Here is a 14,707-nt window from a genome sequence, read left to right as displayed (position 1 = left end):
TCTTTACCCCTGAGCTACCTGGGAAGCCACTTACTGACAGGGAAAAACATTTATGCTAAATACTGTGAAAAAGATCAGCAGCAGAATTGTATACCCAGTATGTGTGTCAATTTTGCTTTAAAAAGATACAACAACAACATAAAAGCATTTACTTGCAAAGATAATTGGTTGAAGAATAGTCTCCAAGGGATTAATATTCATCTTTGGACAGAGACTATGGGTGGGCTAATTAACTTTTTTAAAAGGTCATTCTAAAGTAGTCCTGCTGCTGCTAAGTCGCTTCAGTCGTGTCCGACTCTGCGACCCAAGAGACGGCAGCCCACCAGGCTTCCCCGTCCCTGGGATTCTCCAGGCAAGAACACAGGAGTGGGTTGCCATTTCCTTCTCCAATGCATGAAAGTGAAAAGTGAAAGGGAAGTCGCTCAGTCGTGTCCGACTCTTAGCGACCCCGTGAACTGTAGCCCACCAGGCTCCTCCATCCATGGGATTTTCCAGGCAAGAGTACTGGAGTGGGGTGCCATTGCCTTCTCCGAAAGCAGTCCTACCTAGTCTTTATCACAAGGGCCAGGTTCTTTCCCTTGCCAAAGGGGAAGAACCAACATTTTCCTTAAAATCCCGACAGTTTCCCCAAACCTCCATTAGCCTTGTTCCATCTCGTCCTCTAGTCTGTGTTCAGTCGTTTCCCCTACAAGCCTGGGGATCCTTCACTGGGGTCCTGTGTCGCTCTTGTCTGTCCCTGCCCCACCGCCTGGATGAGATCCCGCGGAACAGGGCAGGTTATTTATTGTAAAACTTCAATTAGATCTGGCCCGACTTCTAGGAGTCGGTGGAACTGCAGATCTCCCTCCGCAGGGAACATTCCACGCCATCCAGTCGCCCGTCGCCCGTCGCCGCGCGGGAAACAGAACCCCTGCCAATACGCGGCGGCGGGCGCGTAATGATGTCATCCTGAACATAACGCGCCGCGAAGTTTGTCCCTTTGGAGGCGCCGTCCTTGCTCACGGCCCGCTCACGTCATGTGACCGCCCGAGAAGCACCTGACACCAGTGGCGAAGAAGAAGGAGGCGTCCCGCGACGAGATGGAGGCTACCTTAGAGCAGCACTTGGAGGACACGTGAGTAGTATCCTTGTCGGCCCGTCCTGGGGTCGCGGGTGGAGAAGTTGAACGGGACAGAGTGCGAGCTGCGAGCGCCGGCTGGGCGTCTAGGAGACGCTCTGTCCCGGAGCCTCCGGTGGGGGTGCGAGGTGACCCGGAATTAAATCGCGCCGGGGCTCCGCACACTCCCTCCCGAGCCGGTCTACGCGGTCCGAGCCCCAACCCCTCTGTTGTGCTGAAATTGTCTGGACAGGGTCGTTCTTCGACAGTTTCAGGAACCTGGTTCTTTTGAGGGAAAGATGTACCACCTGTGCCGAGCCCTGCCTTTATAAACGTAAACACACATGCTTATTTCCTTCCGGGTGTAACCAGTTACTTGTCGCCTAAGGAAATGAAAGGCATCCCTTAAATTTTTCGAATGAGTAATATCTACATAAAATCCAAAATTGGAAAAATATAAGACAGCGTACAGGGGAACGCCTCCTTCCCATCAGTACCGCTGAGCTTCCCACTTCCTCTGCATGAGGCAACCCATTGTTACCTAAGAGTTTCTCAGCAGTTCTTTCAAGTGAGTAGGTATGCTAAAGTATGCATTTTTAACAAAGGCAACAAAATCCCAGATATTGCAGCGTTCCTGGCACTCCAGAGCTCAACAGTACCGTGCCAGTCTTTTCTCTGATGAGAGAGAAATTGGTTTAACTTCATTCAAAATAGTTGTAATTGAAGTTTTCTTGGGGTAGGAATGGATGATAAGTGAAAAAAGATTGAGTAACACGAATTTAATGTCTGGTACATAGAAAGCCTCTTTGTGTTATAATTAATGTCATTTTCCCACATCATTTTCTTCCTTTTTCCTGTGTTCCTGGAATTAGAATGAAGAATCCATCCATTGTTGGAGTCCTGTGCACAGATTCACAAGGACTCAATCTAGGTTGTAAGTATCTCACATCATCCCTTTTGGTGGACTGCATAGCACTTGATGTTGACTGAGAGCCTGCTGCTAAGTCACTACAGTCGTGTCCGACTCTGTGCGACCCCATAGACAGAAGCCCACCATGCTCCCCCGTCCCTGGGATTCTCCAGGCAAGAACACTGGAGTGGGTTTCCATTTCCTTCTCCAATGTGTGAAAGTGAAAAGTGAAAGGGAAGTCACTCAGTCGTGTTCGTCTCTTAGCGACCCCATGGACTGCAGTCTACCAGGCTCCTCTGTCCATGGGATTTTCCAGGCAAGAGTTCTGGAGTGGGGTGCATTGCGTTCTCCGGACTGAGAGCCTAGTGTGCTATTGTTCTCTAGTTTTTATTTCTTGTTATCCGGACCCTTTCTGGGGACTTTTATGAGAGTAGATATCATCTCCAAATAACAAGATTAGAAAACTGAAACTTCTCAATTGACATTTATAAAAGTAGAAATGTTCCTTGCAGTTCTGGCACTGCACAGTTGCTGCTACTGAAGTAGTATTTGAATCATTTTAAATTGGGTCTAGAAAGGACTTAAGATAATGACAGTAGTTACTATTTATTGAATAGATGTTGGGGCTGCTAAGCTCTGTATACATTATCTCTAATTTTCACAGTAACCCTGCTAAATGTGTGATGGTGTTATTTTTCAGTTCAACTTCACTTAACGGTAAGTGAGTAGGCAATAAAAATGTGGGATGCAGGGTTGGACACACGTAGGTTCAACCCCTTGCTCTTCTATTTACTAGTAGTGTGAACTGGGACCAAAAAGAACATCTCAGAGGCTCAGTTTCTTTACTGAGTTGTTTTTTAATAATAAATATTACGGAATTGCATCCATGAGCTCTTACTGTGTACCAGGTACTATTCTAAGTGCTTTACATACACTAAGTCATTTAATCCTCATGACAACCCTATGAGGTAAAGAAACTGAGGCACAGAGGTTGAGTAAATTTGCCTAAGGTCACACAGTTAGTAAATGGTTCAGCTAGGATTTGAATCTGGCTCCAAAGTCTTTTAATCACAGTACTATAAGATTATATATATAATACACTCAACACAGAGTTCAGACATAATGCTCGGTAAATGGTAACAATTACACATGAGAAAATAAATCCAGAAAAGTAAACAATGGAAGGCTTCAGCTAAGTCATGTCAGAACAAGTAAACCCAGGACATCTTGTTCTTTACTCCTCTGTACTATAGGGCTTTTTAAAGCTCAGAATTGTTGCTGGCAGAGTAATTGAAAGTATAGTCTGTGTCACCCAGTTAGATTTTGCACACAGACTGGTTGGTTGGAGGAAAAAGGGCAGATTTTTTTGAGGTGCTTCCCACGTTCATAAATGGAAAGGCTGAAATTCAAGTGCAGAAATCTAAAACTAAATGTATTCCTTCAAGAAACCTTCAAGGCCCAAACGACTGCACTGTATGTCCGATTAATGTTTTACATAATAATAATAAATCCATCATCCCTGCCATAGTGGCATATCTGTGACCTGACTTAGTTTCAAGCAGAGGGGCTTGTGTTGCCTTTATATACAGAAAGATATTGTAAACTTAGTAATTACTTTTTGGACCTGGCACCTAAGATTTAGTTATTATTTACAGGCTAAAACAAACATTAGTAAAAAGTCAATTCTGTTGCTCTTTGAAAACAATCAGCTTATTCTAGTGGAAATAACTGCTCGCAGAATATTTATATATGCTGTCAAGGTGATCTTACAGCTGAACTCCTGAGTAAAAATCTTTATATCCTTTGAGGTTGAGCTCAGTAAAAGGAAATCAGATTTCCCATGAGGAATTAGTTTCAACGAGTCTCTGGCCCTTACCGGCTGCTTTTTGTCAGTCTCACCTCTGAATTTCTTCTTGGTTTCAGTTTGCTTTCAGATTGACTTGAATTATAGCTTACTCATATGCTTGAGAAGGTGTTTAGAGACGGTGATGGGAATAATCTGGAAAACTGAGTAGTTATGACCTTACTGAGTTAAAAGCTGTTGTTGGTTTTCTGGCTAACGTAACCAGCTGAATATCAGGGCAGAATGATTTTGTCACCACATAACCTAAGAGACCATGAGAACCCTCTTTTTGTGAATAATTCAATTCAGTTCTGTGGTACCTCTGTACTCATGTTTGGACAGTCAGGCAACATGATATCATCTCTGTCTTCCAGGCCGTGGAACCCTGTCAGATGAGCATGCTGGGGTGATATCTGTTCTAGCCCAGCAAGCAGCTAAGCTAACCTCGGACCCCACTGATATTCCTGTGGTGTGTTTAGAATCAGATAATGGGTGAGTAAATGGCAACAGATCCCTTCCTTTCCTATTTATTCAGGAAAATGCCTCAGAAACGCGACCAGGGCTTGCCCTGTGTTCATCAGTGATTCCTCACTCCAAGTACTTGGAGGGAGGTTCCACCCTTTGGACAACAGGACCAGATAGGTTGGTCTCTGAAGCTAATGTGCTTTCAGACCACAATGACATTTAAATGAAGAGTAAGAGTTGTCATGAACTATCATAAAAGAAAGCAATAAATAACACGGAGGAAGACTCAACAACAGAAACAATGTCTGTAATAACAGAAGCACTAAAGACATTTCAAGTGAGAGTCCTCCGAATAATAGTGAAAAAAGCAGAATACAAAGGTATGCACATTATGATCACAGTTTTGTATCAATAAAATGAGAGAAAATGTATATATAGTATACATGCAGATGAAAAAAAGGAAAATATTAATAGTGCTTGTCTTTGAGGGATAGGATTATAAGATTAATTTCACATTTATATTTTATACTTTCCTGTATTTCCCAAATGTTTTATTGTGTTTAGATATTGCTTTCATATATAGAAAAATAAGTATTACTTTTTTAGTTGTATCCTAAATCAAACAGCCTCTTTAATCTTATATTGCCACCCACTTGTAGCACTGTATTGATATCTTCCACGTTGCCTTTCAGGAACATTATGATCCAGAAACACGATGGCATCACAGTGGCAGTGCACAAAATGGCCTCTTGACATCTCGTATCACTTCTCCTGCATATCAGTTCTTCCGCAGCCTGTCACAGGGACTTAGTTGTACCTTATGTTAATTATCTCATAGAACTATTAAACCATTCATGTAATATGCATTGGGCACTTTTCTGTTAATTTTAGAGTAGGTTGCTTTTTGACACTTTGTGGATTTAGTTAGGAAAGGATCATGTTTTGAAGCAGCAGGTTTAGGTCACCTTGTATATAGAATTTTGTTAAGTTTAATAAACCTGGTTGGAGGAAAGCTTGGATCTTTTCTGAATTCTTTAAACTCTTAACAAATGTTCATTTTTTCAATTATCAAATTGTAATTTTTCTTAAAAAGGGTAACTACTACAAATTGTTTTCTTTCAGAAGCTCCTGAAATACATAGATTCTCACAGAAGCATCTATGGATATGTAAACCAAGTCAAGCTTACTGTTACCCCATAATAAAACATAATAGCAGATATCATAAGTATTTACTATATGCCAGGAACACATTTAATTCTCATTAACAACCGTATATGGGTTTTCCTAGCAAAAAGGTGGAAGCAACTCAAATGTCTTACCGATGGGTGAATGGATAAGCAAAACATGGTATATACGTACCATGGAATATTATTCAACCTTTAAAAAGGAAGGAAATTTGGACACATGCTATAGCATGGAGGACTCTGGAGGACATTATGATAAGTGAAATAAGCCAATCACAAAAAGACAAATACTGTATGATTCCATCTATATGGGGTGCTACCAAGAGCAGAAGAATTCATAGAGACAGGAAGTAGAATGGTGGTTGCTAGGGTGAGAGAGGGGAAAAATGGGGAGTTACTGTTTAATGGGTACAGAATTTTTGTTTTACAAGATGAAAAGAGTTCTAGAGATGGAAGGGGTGATGGCAGCAACAATATAAATTATTTAATCCCACTGAACTGTACACTTAAGGATGGTTACGATTAAAAAAATGATTACAATAGTAAATTTTATGTTTTATGTATTTTACCACAATAAAAATTTTAATTTAAAAACATGAATAAAAATACCACATGAACTAATAAATAATTCAGCACAATTACAAGAGGAAGATCAACTTATAAAAGTGAAAAGGATTTTTCTATATCTCAAAATAGAAAATAAAAATTTGCAATAACAATAATAATGAATTTAGGAATTTAATAAAGGATGAAAAAAACTTGTATAGGGAAAAAATTTTTACTCAAGGATTAAAAAATGAGCAGCACTAAATAATTATACAATGTAACAAAATATCAAATCTGCAAAGAATTTTTCCTGAATATAGTTTTTCTAATAGTAATATAGTTTTCCTGATTTTTCAATATAGTCCTAATAAAGATGGTGGTAGAAAATTTTTTTGTAAACTTGATACACTTTTCTAATATTTCATGGAAGAATAAAGCTTTCATAAATAGTTGTAAAAAAAGAAAAAACCCATATGGTAGGTACTCATTTGTCCCATTTTGCATTTGTATAATTAAGAGATTAGCAGTCACCATTTGTACCTAAGATTCCAACTCCGAATCTTACTTGTCTTGGTTTCTCCCATACAACAAGGCAAATCAATCATAATTGTACATAAATTCCTTCCCTCCAAAGCCTCCCTCCCCTTCCCTCACCCCCTCCCTCCAGGTCATCACAGAGAGCCAGACGGGGCTCCTTGTGCTATACGGCAACTACTCACCAGCTATCCATCTTACACCTAATAGCATGTACATGTTGAAATGGACAGAAGACCTAAACAGAGCCTTGTTTTTAACAGCCCAATCACTGCAGAAATAGGTATGATTGGCCAGAAGAAAATCTACCATTCGAAATACATGCTATCTTCTTTTCAGCCTTTATCATTCTCAACAACAGAACGGTGCACAAGCAGATTAAAAAGTCTCCATTTTGTTGAATTTGAATGCAGCTTCTGTTGCATTCTAGCAGTTTAATATCTGACAGTATAAAAAGAAATCTCCAGAATAATATTCAAAAATACCAAGCACCTACAAATAAAAAGTGCTAAAGTAAGCCCAGTGGCCAACTCCTATAACTTAAGAAATGGTGGGAACTCTCCCCAAATCTTAACTCTTCTGCACAAAGAGTGAGGACAGAAAAATTCAGCTAAAAATAAAATCTTGGTAGTTCTGTATTAACACTCTAAGTCCCTAAGTGCCAAAAAGTATTCATGGGCTATGTTTGTCAGTGGATTGACAGTGGTGACAGGAAAATCATGCTGCATTCTTGCTGAGTAACTTTAAGGCCAAGAGTTAGAAAGTCAGAGGTTGAGGGAATTATTTATGCTTAGTTGAAGATCCTAAAAGCTTTATGAAATCAATTGGGTACAGATGTCAGAATTGAACCAAAAAATTGAAAGCATTTCCTCTAAAGTCAGGAACAAGACAAGGGTGCCCACTTTCACCATTACTATTCAACATAGTTTTGGAAGTTTTGGCCACAGCAATCAGAGCAGAAAAAGAAATAAAAGGAATCCAAATTGGAAAAGAAGTAAAACTCTCACTATTTGCAGATGACATGATCCTCTACATAGAAAACCCTAGAGACTCCACCAGAAAATTACTAGAACTAATCAATGACTATAGTAAAGTTGCAGGATATAAAATCAACACACAGAAATCCCTTGCATTCCTATACACTAATAATGAGAAAACAGAAAGAGAAATTAAGGAAACAATTCCATTCACCATTGCAACGGAAAGAATAAAATACTTAGGAATATATCTACCTAAAGAAACTAAAGACCTATATATAGAAAACTATAAAACACTGGTGAAAGAAATCAAAGAGGACACTAATAGATGGAGAAATATACCATGTTCATGGATTGGAAGAGTCAATATAGTGAAAATGAGTATACTACCCAAAGCAATTTATAGATTCAATGCAATCCCTATCAAGCTACCAACAGTATTCTTCACAGAGCTGGAACAAATAATTTCACAATTTGTATGGAAATACAAAAAACCTTGAATAGCCAAAGTGATCCTGAGAAAGAAGAATGGAACTGGAGGAATCAACCTACCTGACTTCAGGCTCTACTACAAAGCCACAGTTATCAAGACAGTATGGTACTGGCACAAAGACAGAAATATAGATCAATGGAACAAAATAGAAAGCCCAGAGATAAATCCACGCACATATGGACACCTTATCTTTGACAAAGGAGGCAAGAATATACAATGGATTAAAGACAATCTCTTTAACAAGTAGTGCTGGGAAATTTGGTCAACCACTTGTAAAAGAATGAAACTAGAACACTAACACCATACACAAAAATAAACTCAAAATGGATTAAAGATCTAAACGTAAGACCAGAAACTATAAAACTCCTAGAGGAGAACATAGGCAAAACACTCTCTGACATACATCACAGCAGGATCCTCTATGACCCACCTCCCAGAATATTGGAAATAAAAGCAAAAATAAACAAATGGGACCTAATTAACCTTAAAAGCTTCTGCACATCAAAGGAAACTATTAGCAAGGTGAACAGACAGCCTTCAGAATGGGAGAAAATAATAGCAAATGAAGCAACTGACAAACAACTAATCTCAAAAATATACAAGCAACTCCTACAGCTCAACTCCAGAAAAATAAATGACCCAATCAAAAAATGGGCCCAAGAACTAAATAGACATTTCTCCAAAGAAGACATACAGATGGCTAACAAACACATGAAAAGATGCTCAACATCACTCATTATCAGAGAAATGCAAATCAAAACCACTATGAGGTACCATTTCACGCCAGTCAGAATGGCTGCCATCCAAAAGTCTACAAATAATAAATGCTGGAGAGGGTGTGGAGAAAAGGGAACCCTCTTACACTGTTGCTGGGAATGCAAACTAGTACAGCCACTATGGAGAACAGTGTGGAGATTCCTTAAAAAACTGGGAATAGAACTGCCTTATGATCCAGCAATCCCACTGCTGGGCATACACACTGAGGAAACCAGAAGGGAAAGAGACACGTGTACCCCAATGTTCATCGCAGCACTGTTTATAATAGCCAGGACATGGAAGCAACCTAGATGTCCATCAGCAGATGAATGGATAAGAAAGCTATGGTACATATACACAATGGAGTATTACTCAGCCATTAAAAAGAAAACATTTGAATCAGTTCTAATGAGGTGGATGAAACTGGAGCCTATTATACAGAGTGAAGTAAGCCAGAAGGAAAAACACCAATACAGTATACTAACGCATATATATGGAATTTAGAAAGATGGTAACAATAACCCTGTGTACTAGACAGCAAAAGAGACACTGATGGATAGAACAGTCTTATGGATTCTGTGGGAGAGGGAGAGGGTGGGAAGATTTGGGAGAATGGTATTGAAACATGTAAAATATCATGTATGAAATGAGATGCCAGTCCAGGTTCGATGCACGATACTGGATGCTTGGGGCTAGTGCACTGGGACGACCCAGAGGGATGGTATGGGGAGGGAGGAGGGAGGAGGGTTCAGGGTGGGGAACACATGTATACCTGTGGTGGATTCATTTTTATATATGGCAAAACTAATACAATTATGTAAAGTTGAAAAATAAAATAAAATTAAAAAAAAAAAAGAATTCTGCTCTTGATATTAAGCCCCACATGATTAATAAGAACCATTTTTAATGAACTAAGTATACCAATAGCAGGTCATTTAAGTGCAGTTACTATATATACAGAGTCCTCACAACAAACTTTCAAATAATATTAGCCACATTTTACAGGGCTGGAAACAGATTCAGAAAGGGTAACTTGCCCGGAGTCTGCAGACTTAAATAACGGTAAGGTGGAGATTCTACCCAAGTTTGCATTTCCCACTGTACCTCAGAGTTTTCTGTATGAAAGATATGTTTCAAGGGGTTCATCTCTTACAGCATATTTGCAGCTTTCTAGCCTCAGTGAATGACTCACTGTTCTGCTGCATTTTAAATCGGACCCCGCCCTCAGTATCAGACCTGTCTATCAATACAAAGCTAGCCTCTTGTCATCGTATTATCAGAATCAGCCCTGCTTTAAAGAGTAACAAGTTCCTACCCTTCCCCCCAAAAAAACTTACAGATGTTTACTAAAAAGTTATTTTTAGAGTATGATCAGTATTACCAACCACACATAACTGCCCACTTAGAGGGCATCTTCTCAAACCACAAAAGCTCTGCTTCTGGTAGCACTTTAATCAAAAAGTATTATAGAGTTGGTTTTAAAAGCCCGAGAAGCCCCTTACTTTTTAAAAAGGAACATGCATAAATATGTGCAGATTTTTCAGATAAGAAAAACACACATTGGCCTAAAACACGCTCTGGTTTAAAACCTGGAATGTTGGTGCTGGGGAGATGAAAGGCAATTTCCTATTTACTTTTTTTTTTTTTTTTTTTTAATGTGGAAGGTGGAGCAGAGGAAGGAAATGGGATAAGAAAACTGAATTATCCCAGTTATTTTCTAGGAGACTCAGCCTTCACCACTTCCAAAATGAAATGGGAAAAAAACAAGTTGCATTAAAATTACAAGAATATACCTTTCATAGGAAGTGTGTGGAGTTAAAGTAATCAAGTATAGAAAAATAATTAAAACAGGGCTTTGAACTTCAAAGTACTAACCAGAATCTTCAGTCATACACAGAAGCACACACAAATAGGCTTCAGATTGCCATTTGTAGCCCAGAAACTATATCTCTCTGGAGAAAGAAATGTCAGTGCACTCCAGTATTCTTGCCTGGGGAATTCCATGGACAGAGGACCTAGTGGGTTACAGTCTATAGAGTTACAAAGAGTCAGACACAACTGAGTAACTCAGCATATACCTCTCCTGGATTTTACAGGTTTCTCAAACTCCTACAGAACTCAACTCTCCCCAAACCTGTTTCTTTGTTTTGTTATCTGTCCCAGCTCGGGACCTTGGAATTATCCTAGACTTCTCATTCCCTGCGTCCTAGCAGTCTTCAAAATCCTTCTCTTAAAGAATTAATGGGTCTTGTTCATTCTCCTGCTTGATTTTCTTCAAAAAATACCATGTTGACTTAATTTCCAGGTTTAAATGTATTATTTATAGAGGCAGTATTTTCTTTAGACATTCTTTAGGAATTTTTTAAAGGTATTCTTTAGACAATGTGAATATACAAGAAAGGTAGTCATTCATCCCACCAGCAAGTGATAGTTTATATTATTTTACTGTATTACTTGTATTTCAAAAAACAACAGCTTACATGCTTGGGAACAAATGTATGCTTGCTATATCTTGTTTTGCTTTGTCACTTAAGTACCATTTTTCTTGTCGTTAACAATTCTCAGGAAGCACGGTCATACTCTTGAGAGTCCCTTGGACTGCAACATCAAATCAGTCAATTACAGGAAATCAACCCTGAATATTCATTAGAAGGACTGATGCTGAAGCTGAGGCTCCAATACTTTGGCCACCTGATGTGAAGAACCGACTCATTGGAAAATATCCTGATGCTGGGAAAGGTTGAAGGTAGGGGGAGAAGGGGACAACAGAGGATGAGATGGTTGGATTGCATCACCGACACAATGGACATGAGTTTGAGCAAACTCCAGGAGATGGTGATGGGAAGGGAATACTGGCGTGCTGCAGTCCATGGGGTCACAAAGAGTCGGGCACAACTGAGCGACTGAACAATAACAAACTCTTATACTCTATGTGTTGCTCTTAAGTTCTTGCCAAATAACTCTGATAATTATCTTTGTAAAAAAAAGAACAAACTATTTCCCAACTCTGGGGCCCCACCCCCTGCCTTGAGCATAGAGTTAAACGATAAATCGAGGCATATTTAAAATGATAGTTTTTTTGAGCAAAAAAAAATATTTGAAGCAGGCACTGACAAACCTGAAGAGGTTAGGAGCAGTCTATCATCAGGAGTTTAGGGAGAGGCTTTTATAGAGAAAATGCAGAAGCAAAGCAAGGCAATTACTGATTGGCTACAGCGTAAAGCCTAGTTCAGTTCAGTCACTTAGTCATGTCCAACTGTTTGTGACCCCATGGACTGCAGCATACCAGGCTTCCTGGTCCATTATCAATTCCCAGAGTTTGCTCAAACTAATGTCCATCGAATCGGTGATGCCATCCAACCATCTCATCCTCTGTTGTTCCCTTCTCCTCCTGCCTTCAATCTTTCCCAGCATCAGGGTCTTTTCTAATGAGTCAGGTGGCCAAAGTATTGGAGTTTCAGCTGTGTGTGATTGCTTGTCTCTAGGTTTTAGTTTAAGAATCTTTAAGCATTTACAAGCTTAGGTTTGGGTTTGTTTATGTAGGCCACACAGCACTAAAGCCACCTTGTTCCTAGTGGCCTCCTTCTGCTTTAGCCAAGTGACTTATCAACTTCTTGTATTCGCTACAGTATCAGAGGTGTTGATCCAGGTATAGCAGGAGGTGTTTGCCATGGCACAGACTCTTCCTGGTTTAGCCAACATGTAATTTAAAGCAATTCTACTGTCTCAAATCATCTTACCAAAAGCCTAGGGGCTTTTGTTGTATAGGTATGGCTTTAGCAAGATTCAGTGATAGTTGCCAGAGGAGCATTGTCTTCCCATGCATTAACAGAGAGAAAGAAAGTAGTGAAAAGGCAAAATGAATAATGGTTTCAAATAGGTGATGAAGATCTTGATCCATGATCTTGGGAGAGCTGTCTACCTCAAGATGCTATCTGCCTCTGGAGAGGAACTTTCGTAAGCCAATTTTAATTTTAGTCTCCAGTTAGTGCACAGTTCTTGGAGTCTGGAGGAGCCCTTTTTAATTGGGAGATATGGACCCAAGGTTTAAGGCTCTGAAGTTTTACTGCTGACTTGGTGTGGTCCCTTCTAAGGAGGTTCAAGGGCAATCTTTGTTCTTAGTGATTTCAAATCAGAAGGGTGGGAGAAAATTGGAAATCTTAGTCTGGAGAATAACTAGATATTTGAGAAAACTAGAACAATTCAGGATTCAGCTTAGTTTACAGGTATTTAACAAAAGCTCAAAAACAATAAATAGGACTAGAATGTGATACCCACATGATTCTATTATACTTTTCCATTGAAATTTAATTTTTTTGTAATCACCCCCATCATAGTAAGACTAACTTGTTTGCAAAATAATTCTAGTCTCATTAAACTTGGCCTGATTATTTACAGAGATGCAGTAAGAACAGTAATTGACCATACAGTTTCTATTAAAAATCTTTTATTCTAGAACTTTTTTTTTTTTTTTGCTAGAACTTTTAATAAGGAATCTTACATTGAACTTTTAAAGGCTCTCCAGATTAAGAAGCCAAATCAAGAGTTTGTCATTTCAGACTGTATCTGGAATACCTATAGATTTGTGTGAAATCCTCTCTTCTTGAGGTTCCCAAGATATCCTGAGGTTCCTGAGCCTGCCAGGAAGTGACCATTCTTACTTACCTGGTAAAGTTTCTAGGAACCCTGTAAACAAGATGCCAGGTCAGTTTTTCTTTAGGAACTTTATTGCATCCATAAAGTCAACCTCAGTTCCTTAAAACTGCCTGATCATATCTGATTTTATGTATATTCTCAAATATGACATTCTAATCAAAGCCTTGGTAATATACAATGCTTTCAACTGTATCCTGTTATAAGAACATATTCTTATTACTGCTAAGTCACTTCAGTCGTGTACGACTCTGTGTGACCCCATAGACAGCAGCTCACCAGGCTCCCCCATCCCTGGGATTCTCCAGGCAAGAGTACTGGAGTGGGATGCCATTTCCTTCTCCAATTCATGAAAGTAAAAAGCAAAAGTGAAGTCGCTCAGTCGTGTCCAACGCTTAGCGACCCCGTGGACTGCAGCCTACCAGGCTCCTCTGTCCATGGGATTTTCCAGGCAAGAGTACTGGAGTGGGGTGCCATTGCCTTCTCCGCATATTCTTATTGGGCTTATGTAAATCACAGTATTGCCATGAAAATAAGACTATGTAACAAATTTCCAAATTCTGGAGGGATCAGATAGGGAAAAAAAGTGAATGTTTCACTTTTGTTTACCAAGGTACACTTTACTAAATTGCCTGAAGTCATAAGTAGTTTAAGAGAGAACAAGGTTTTGTTAAATCTGGAAAACAAAACATTAAGGAATTAGCAGTGTTTCAAAGAAAAAGTTGTTTAAAATTTTTCATCAGTTCATTTAATCATGTGTTATTAATTCTTATTGATCTTGAATCCTGTTTTTTTCCTTAGCTTTGAAAATTCTTACCCAGTTCACTTTTATGATCTTAAACTTATCAGAAACCTGTATTCTAGATCTTTCCATGAATCTCTCAAGACAAAGAGGGACTTCTGTGAAAGCATCAGTCAAGAAGTCTCTGTAAATGACAAAAAGACTTTTTAATAAAGTCCTTCCATACCTTTCCTTACCCTCCAGACACATTTTACCTTCCTTCTTACTTTATACACACAGTTGTTTCCTTTCACCCTTGTATTTCTAAGTGGTTTTTAATTACATATAATAATTAGCATTTATAACCCTTAGAATCCTTACTTTCTAGTAGAAATTAAAAAGAAGTAAGCAATTGTAGACTGACTGTTACACTAGCATTCCGTGGATTGGCACATTTATAAATACATTTCATAATTTCAAGAAATATATTTTTCCTCATAGTAAAATTTTCAACGTGGCATAAAACATG

At 39.0% G+C, this 14,707-nt stretch overlaps 1 protein-coding gene across 1 annotated transcript; it reads left to right on the top strand.

Moving 5' to 3' along the window:
- Positions 1–1,030: 1,030 nt before the first annotated feature.
- Positions 1,031–5,326, top strand: LAMTOR5 (late endosomal/lysosomal adaptor, MAPK and MTOR activator 5). The gene is made up of 4 exons (XM_086391735.1): positions 1,031–1,114; positions 1,969–2,030; positions 4,224–4,341; positions 5,007–5,326. Exons 1-4 carry the CDS (start codon positions 1,080–1,082, stop codon positions 5,065–5,067), a joined length of 276 nt encoding a protein of 91 aa, XP_086247861.1. The 5' UTR covers positions 1,031–1,079; the 3' UTR covers positions 5,068–5,326.
- Positions 5,327–14,707: the final 9,381 nt, after the last annotated feature.

The sequence above is a fragment of the Bos grunniens genome, chromosome 3 (assembly GCF_055505025.1).
Source record: "Bos grunniens cultivar Pamir isolate PY7600 chromosome 3, Bosgru_T2T1.0, whole genome shotgun sequence".
NCBI lineage: Eukaryota > Metazoa > Chordata > Mammalia > Artiodactyla > Bovidae > Bos > Bos grunniens.
This window is presented reverse-complemented; position numbering and strand designations above follow the sequence as displayed.

What these genes read in the sequence shown, in the direction of transcription:
- LAMTOR5 (XM_086391735.1), top strand. Translation starts at nt 1,080, where the DNA reads ATGGAGGCTACCTTAGAGCAGCACTTGGAGGACAC. An exon ending in ACAAGGACTCAATCTAGGTT is followed by an intron (nt 2,031 to 4,223) that starts GTAAGTATCTCA and finishes TCTGTCTTCCAG; the next exon opens with GCCGTGGAACCCTGTCAGAT. An exon ending in TGTTTAGAATCAGATAATGG is followed by an intron (nt 4,342 to 5,006) that starts GTGAGTAAATGG and finishes GTTGCCTTTCAG; the next exon opens with GAACATTATGATCCAGAAAC.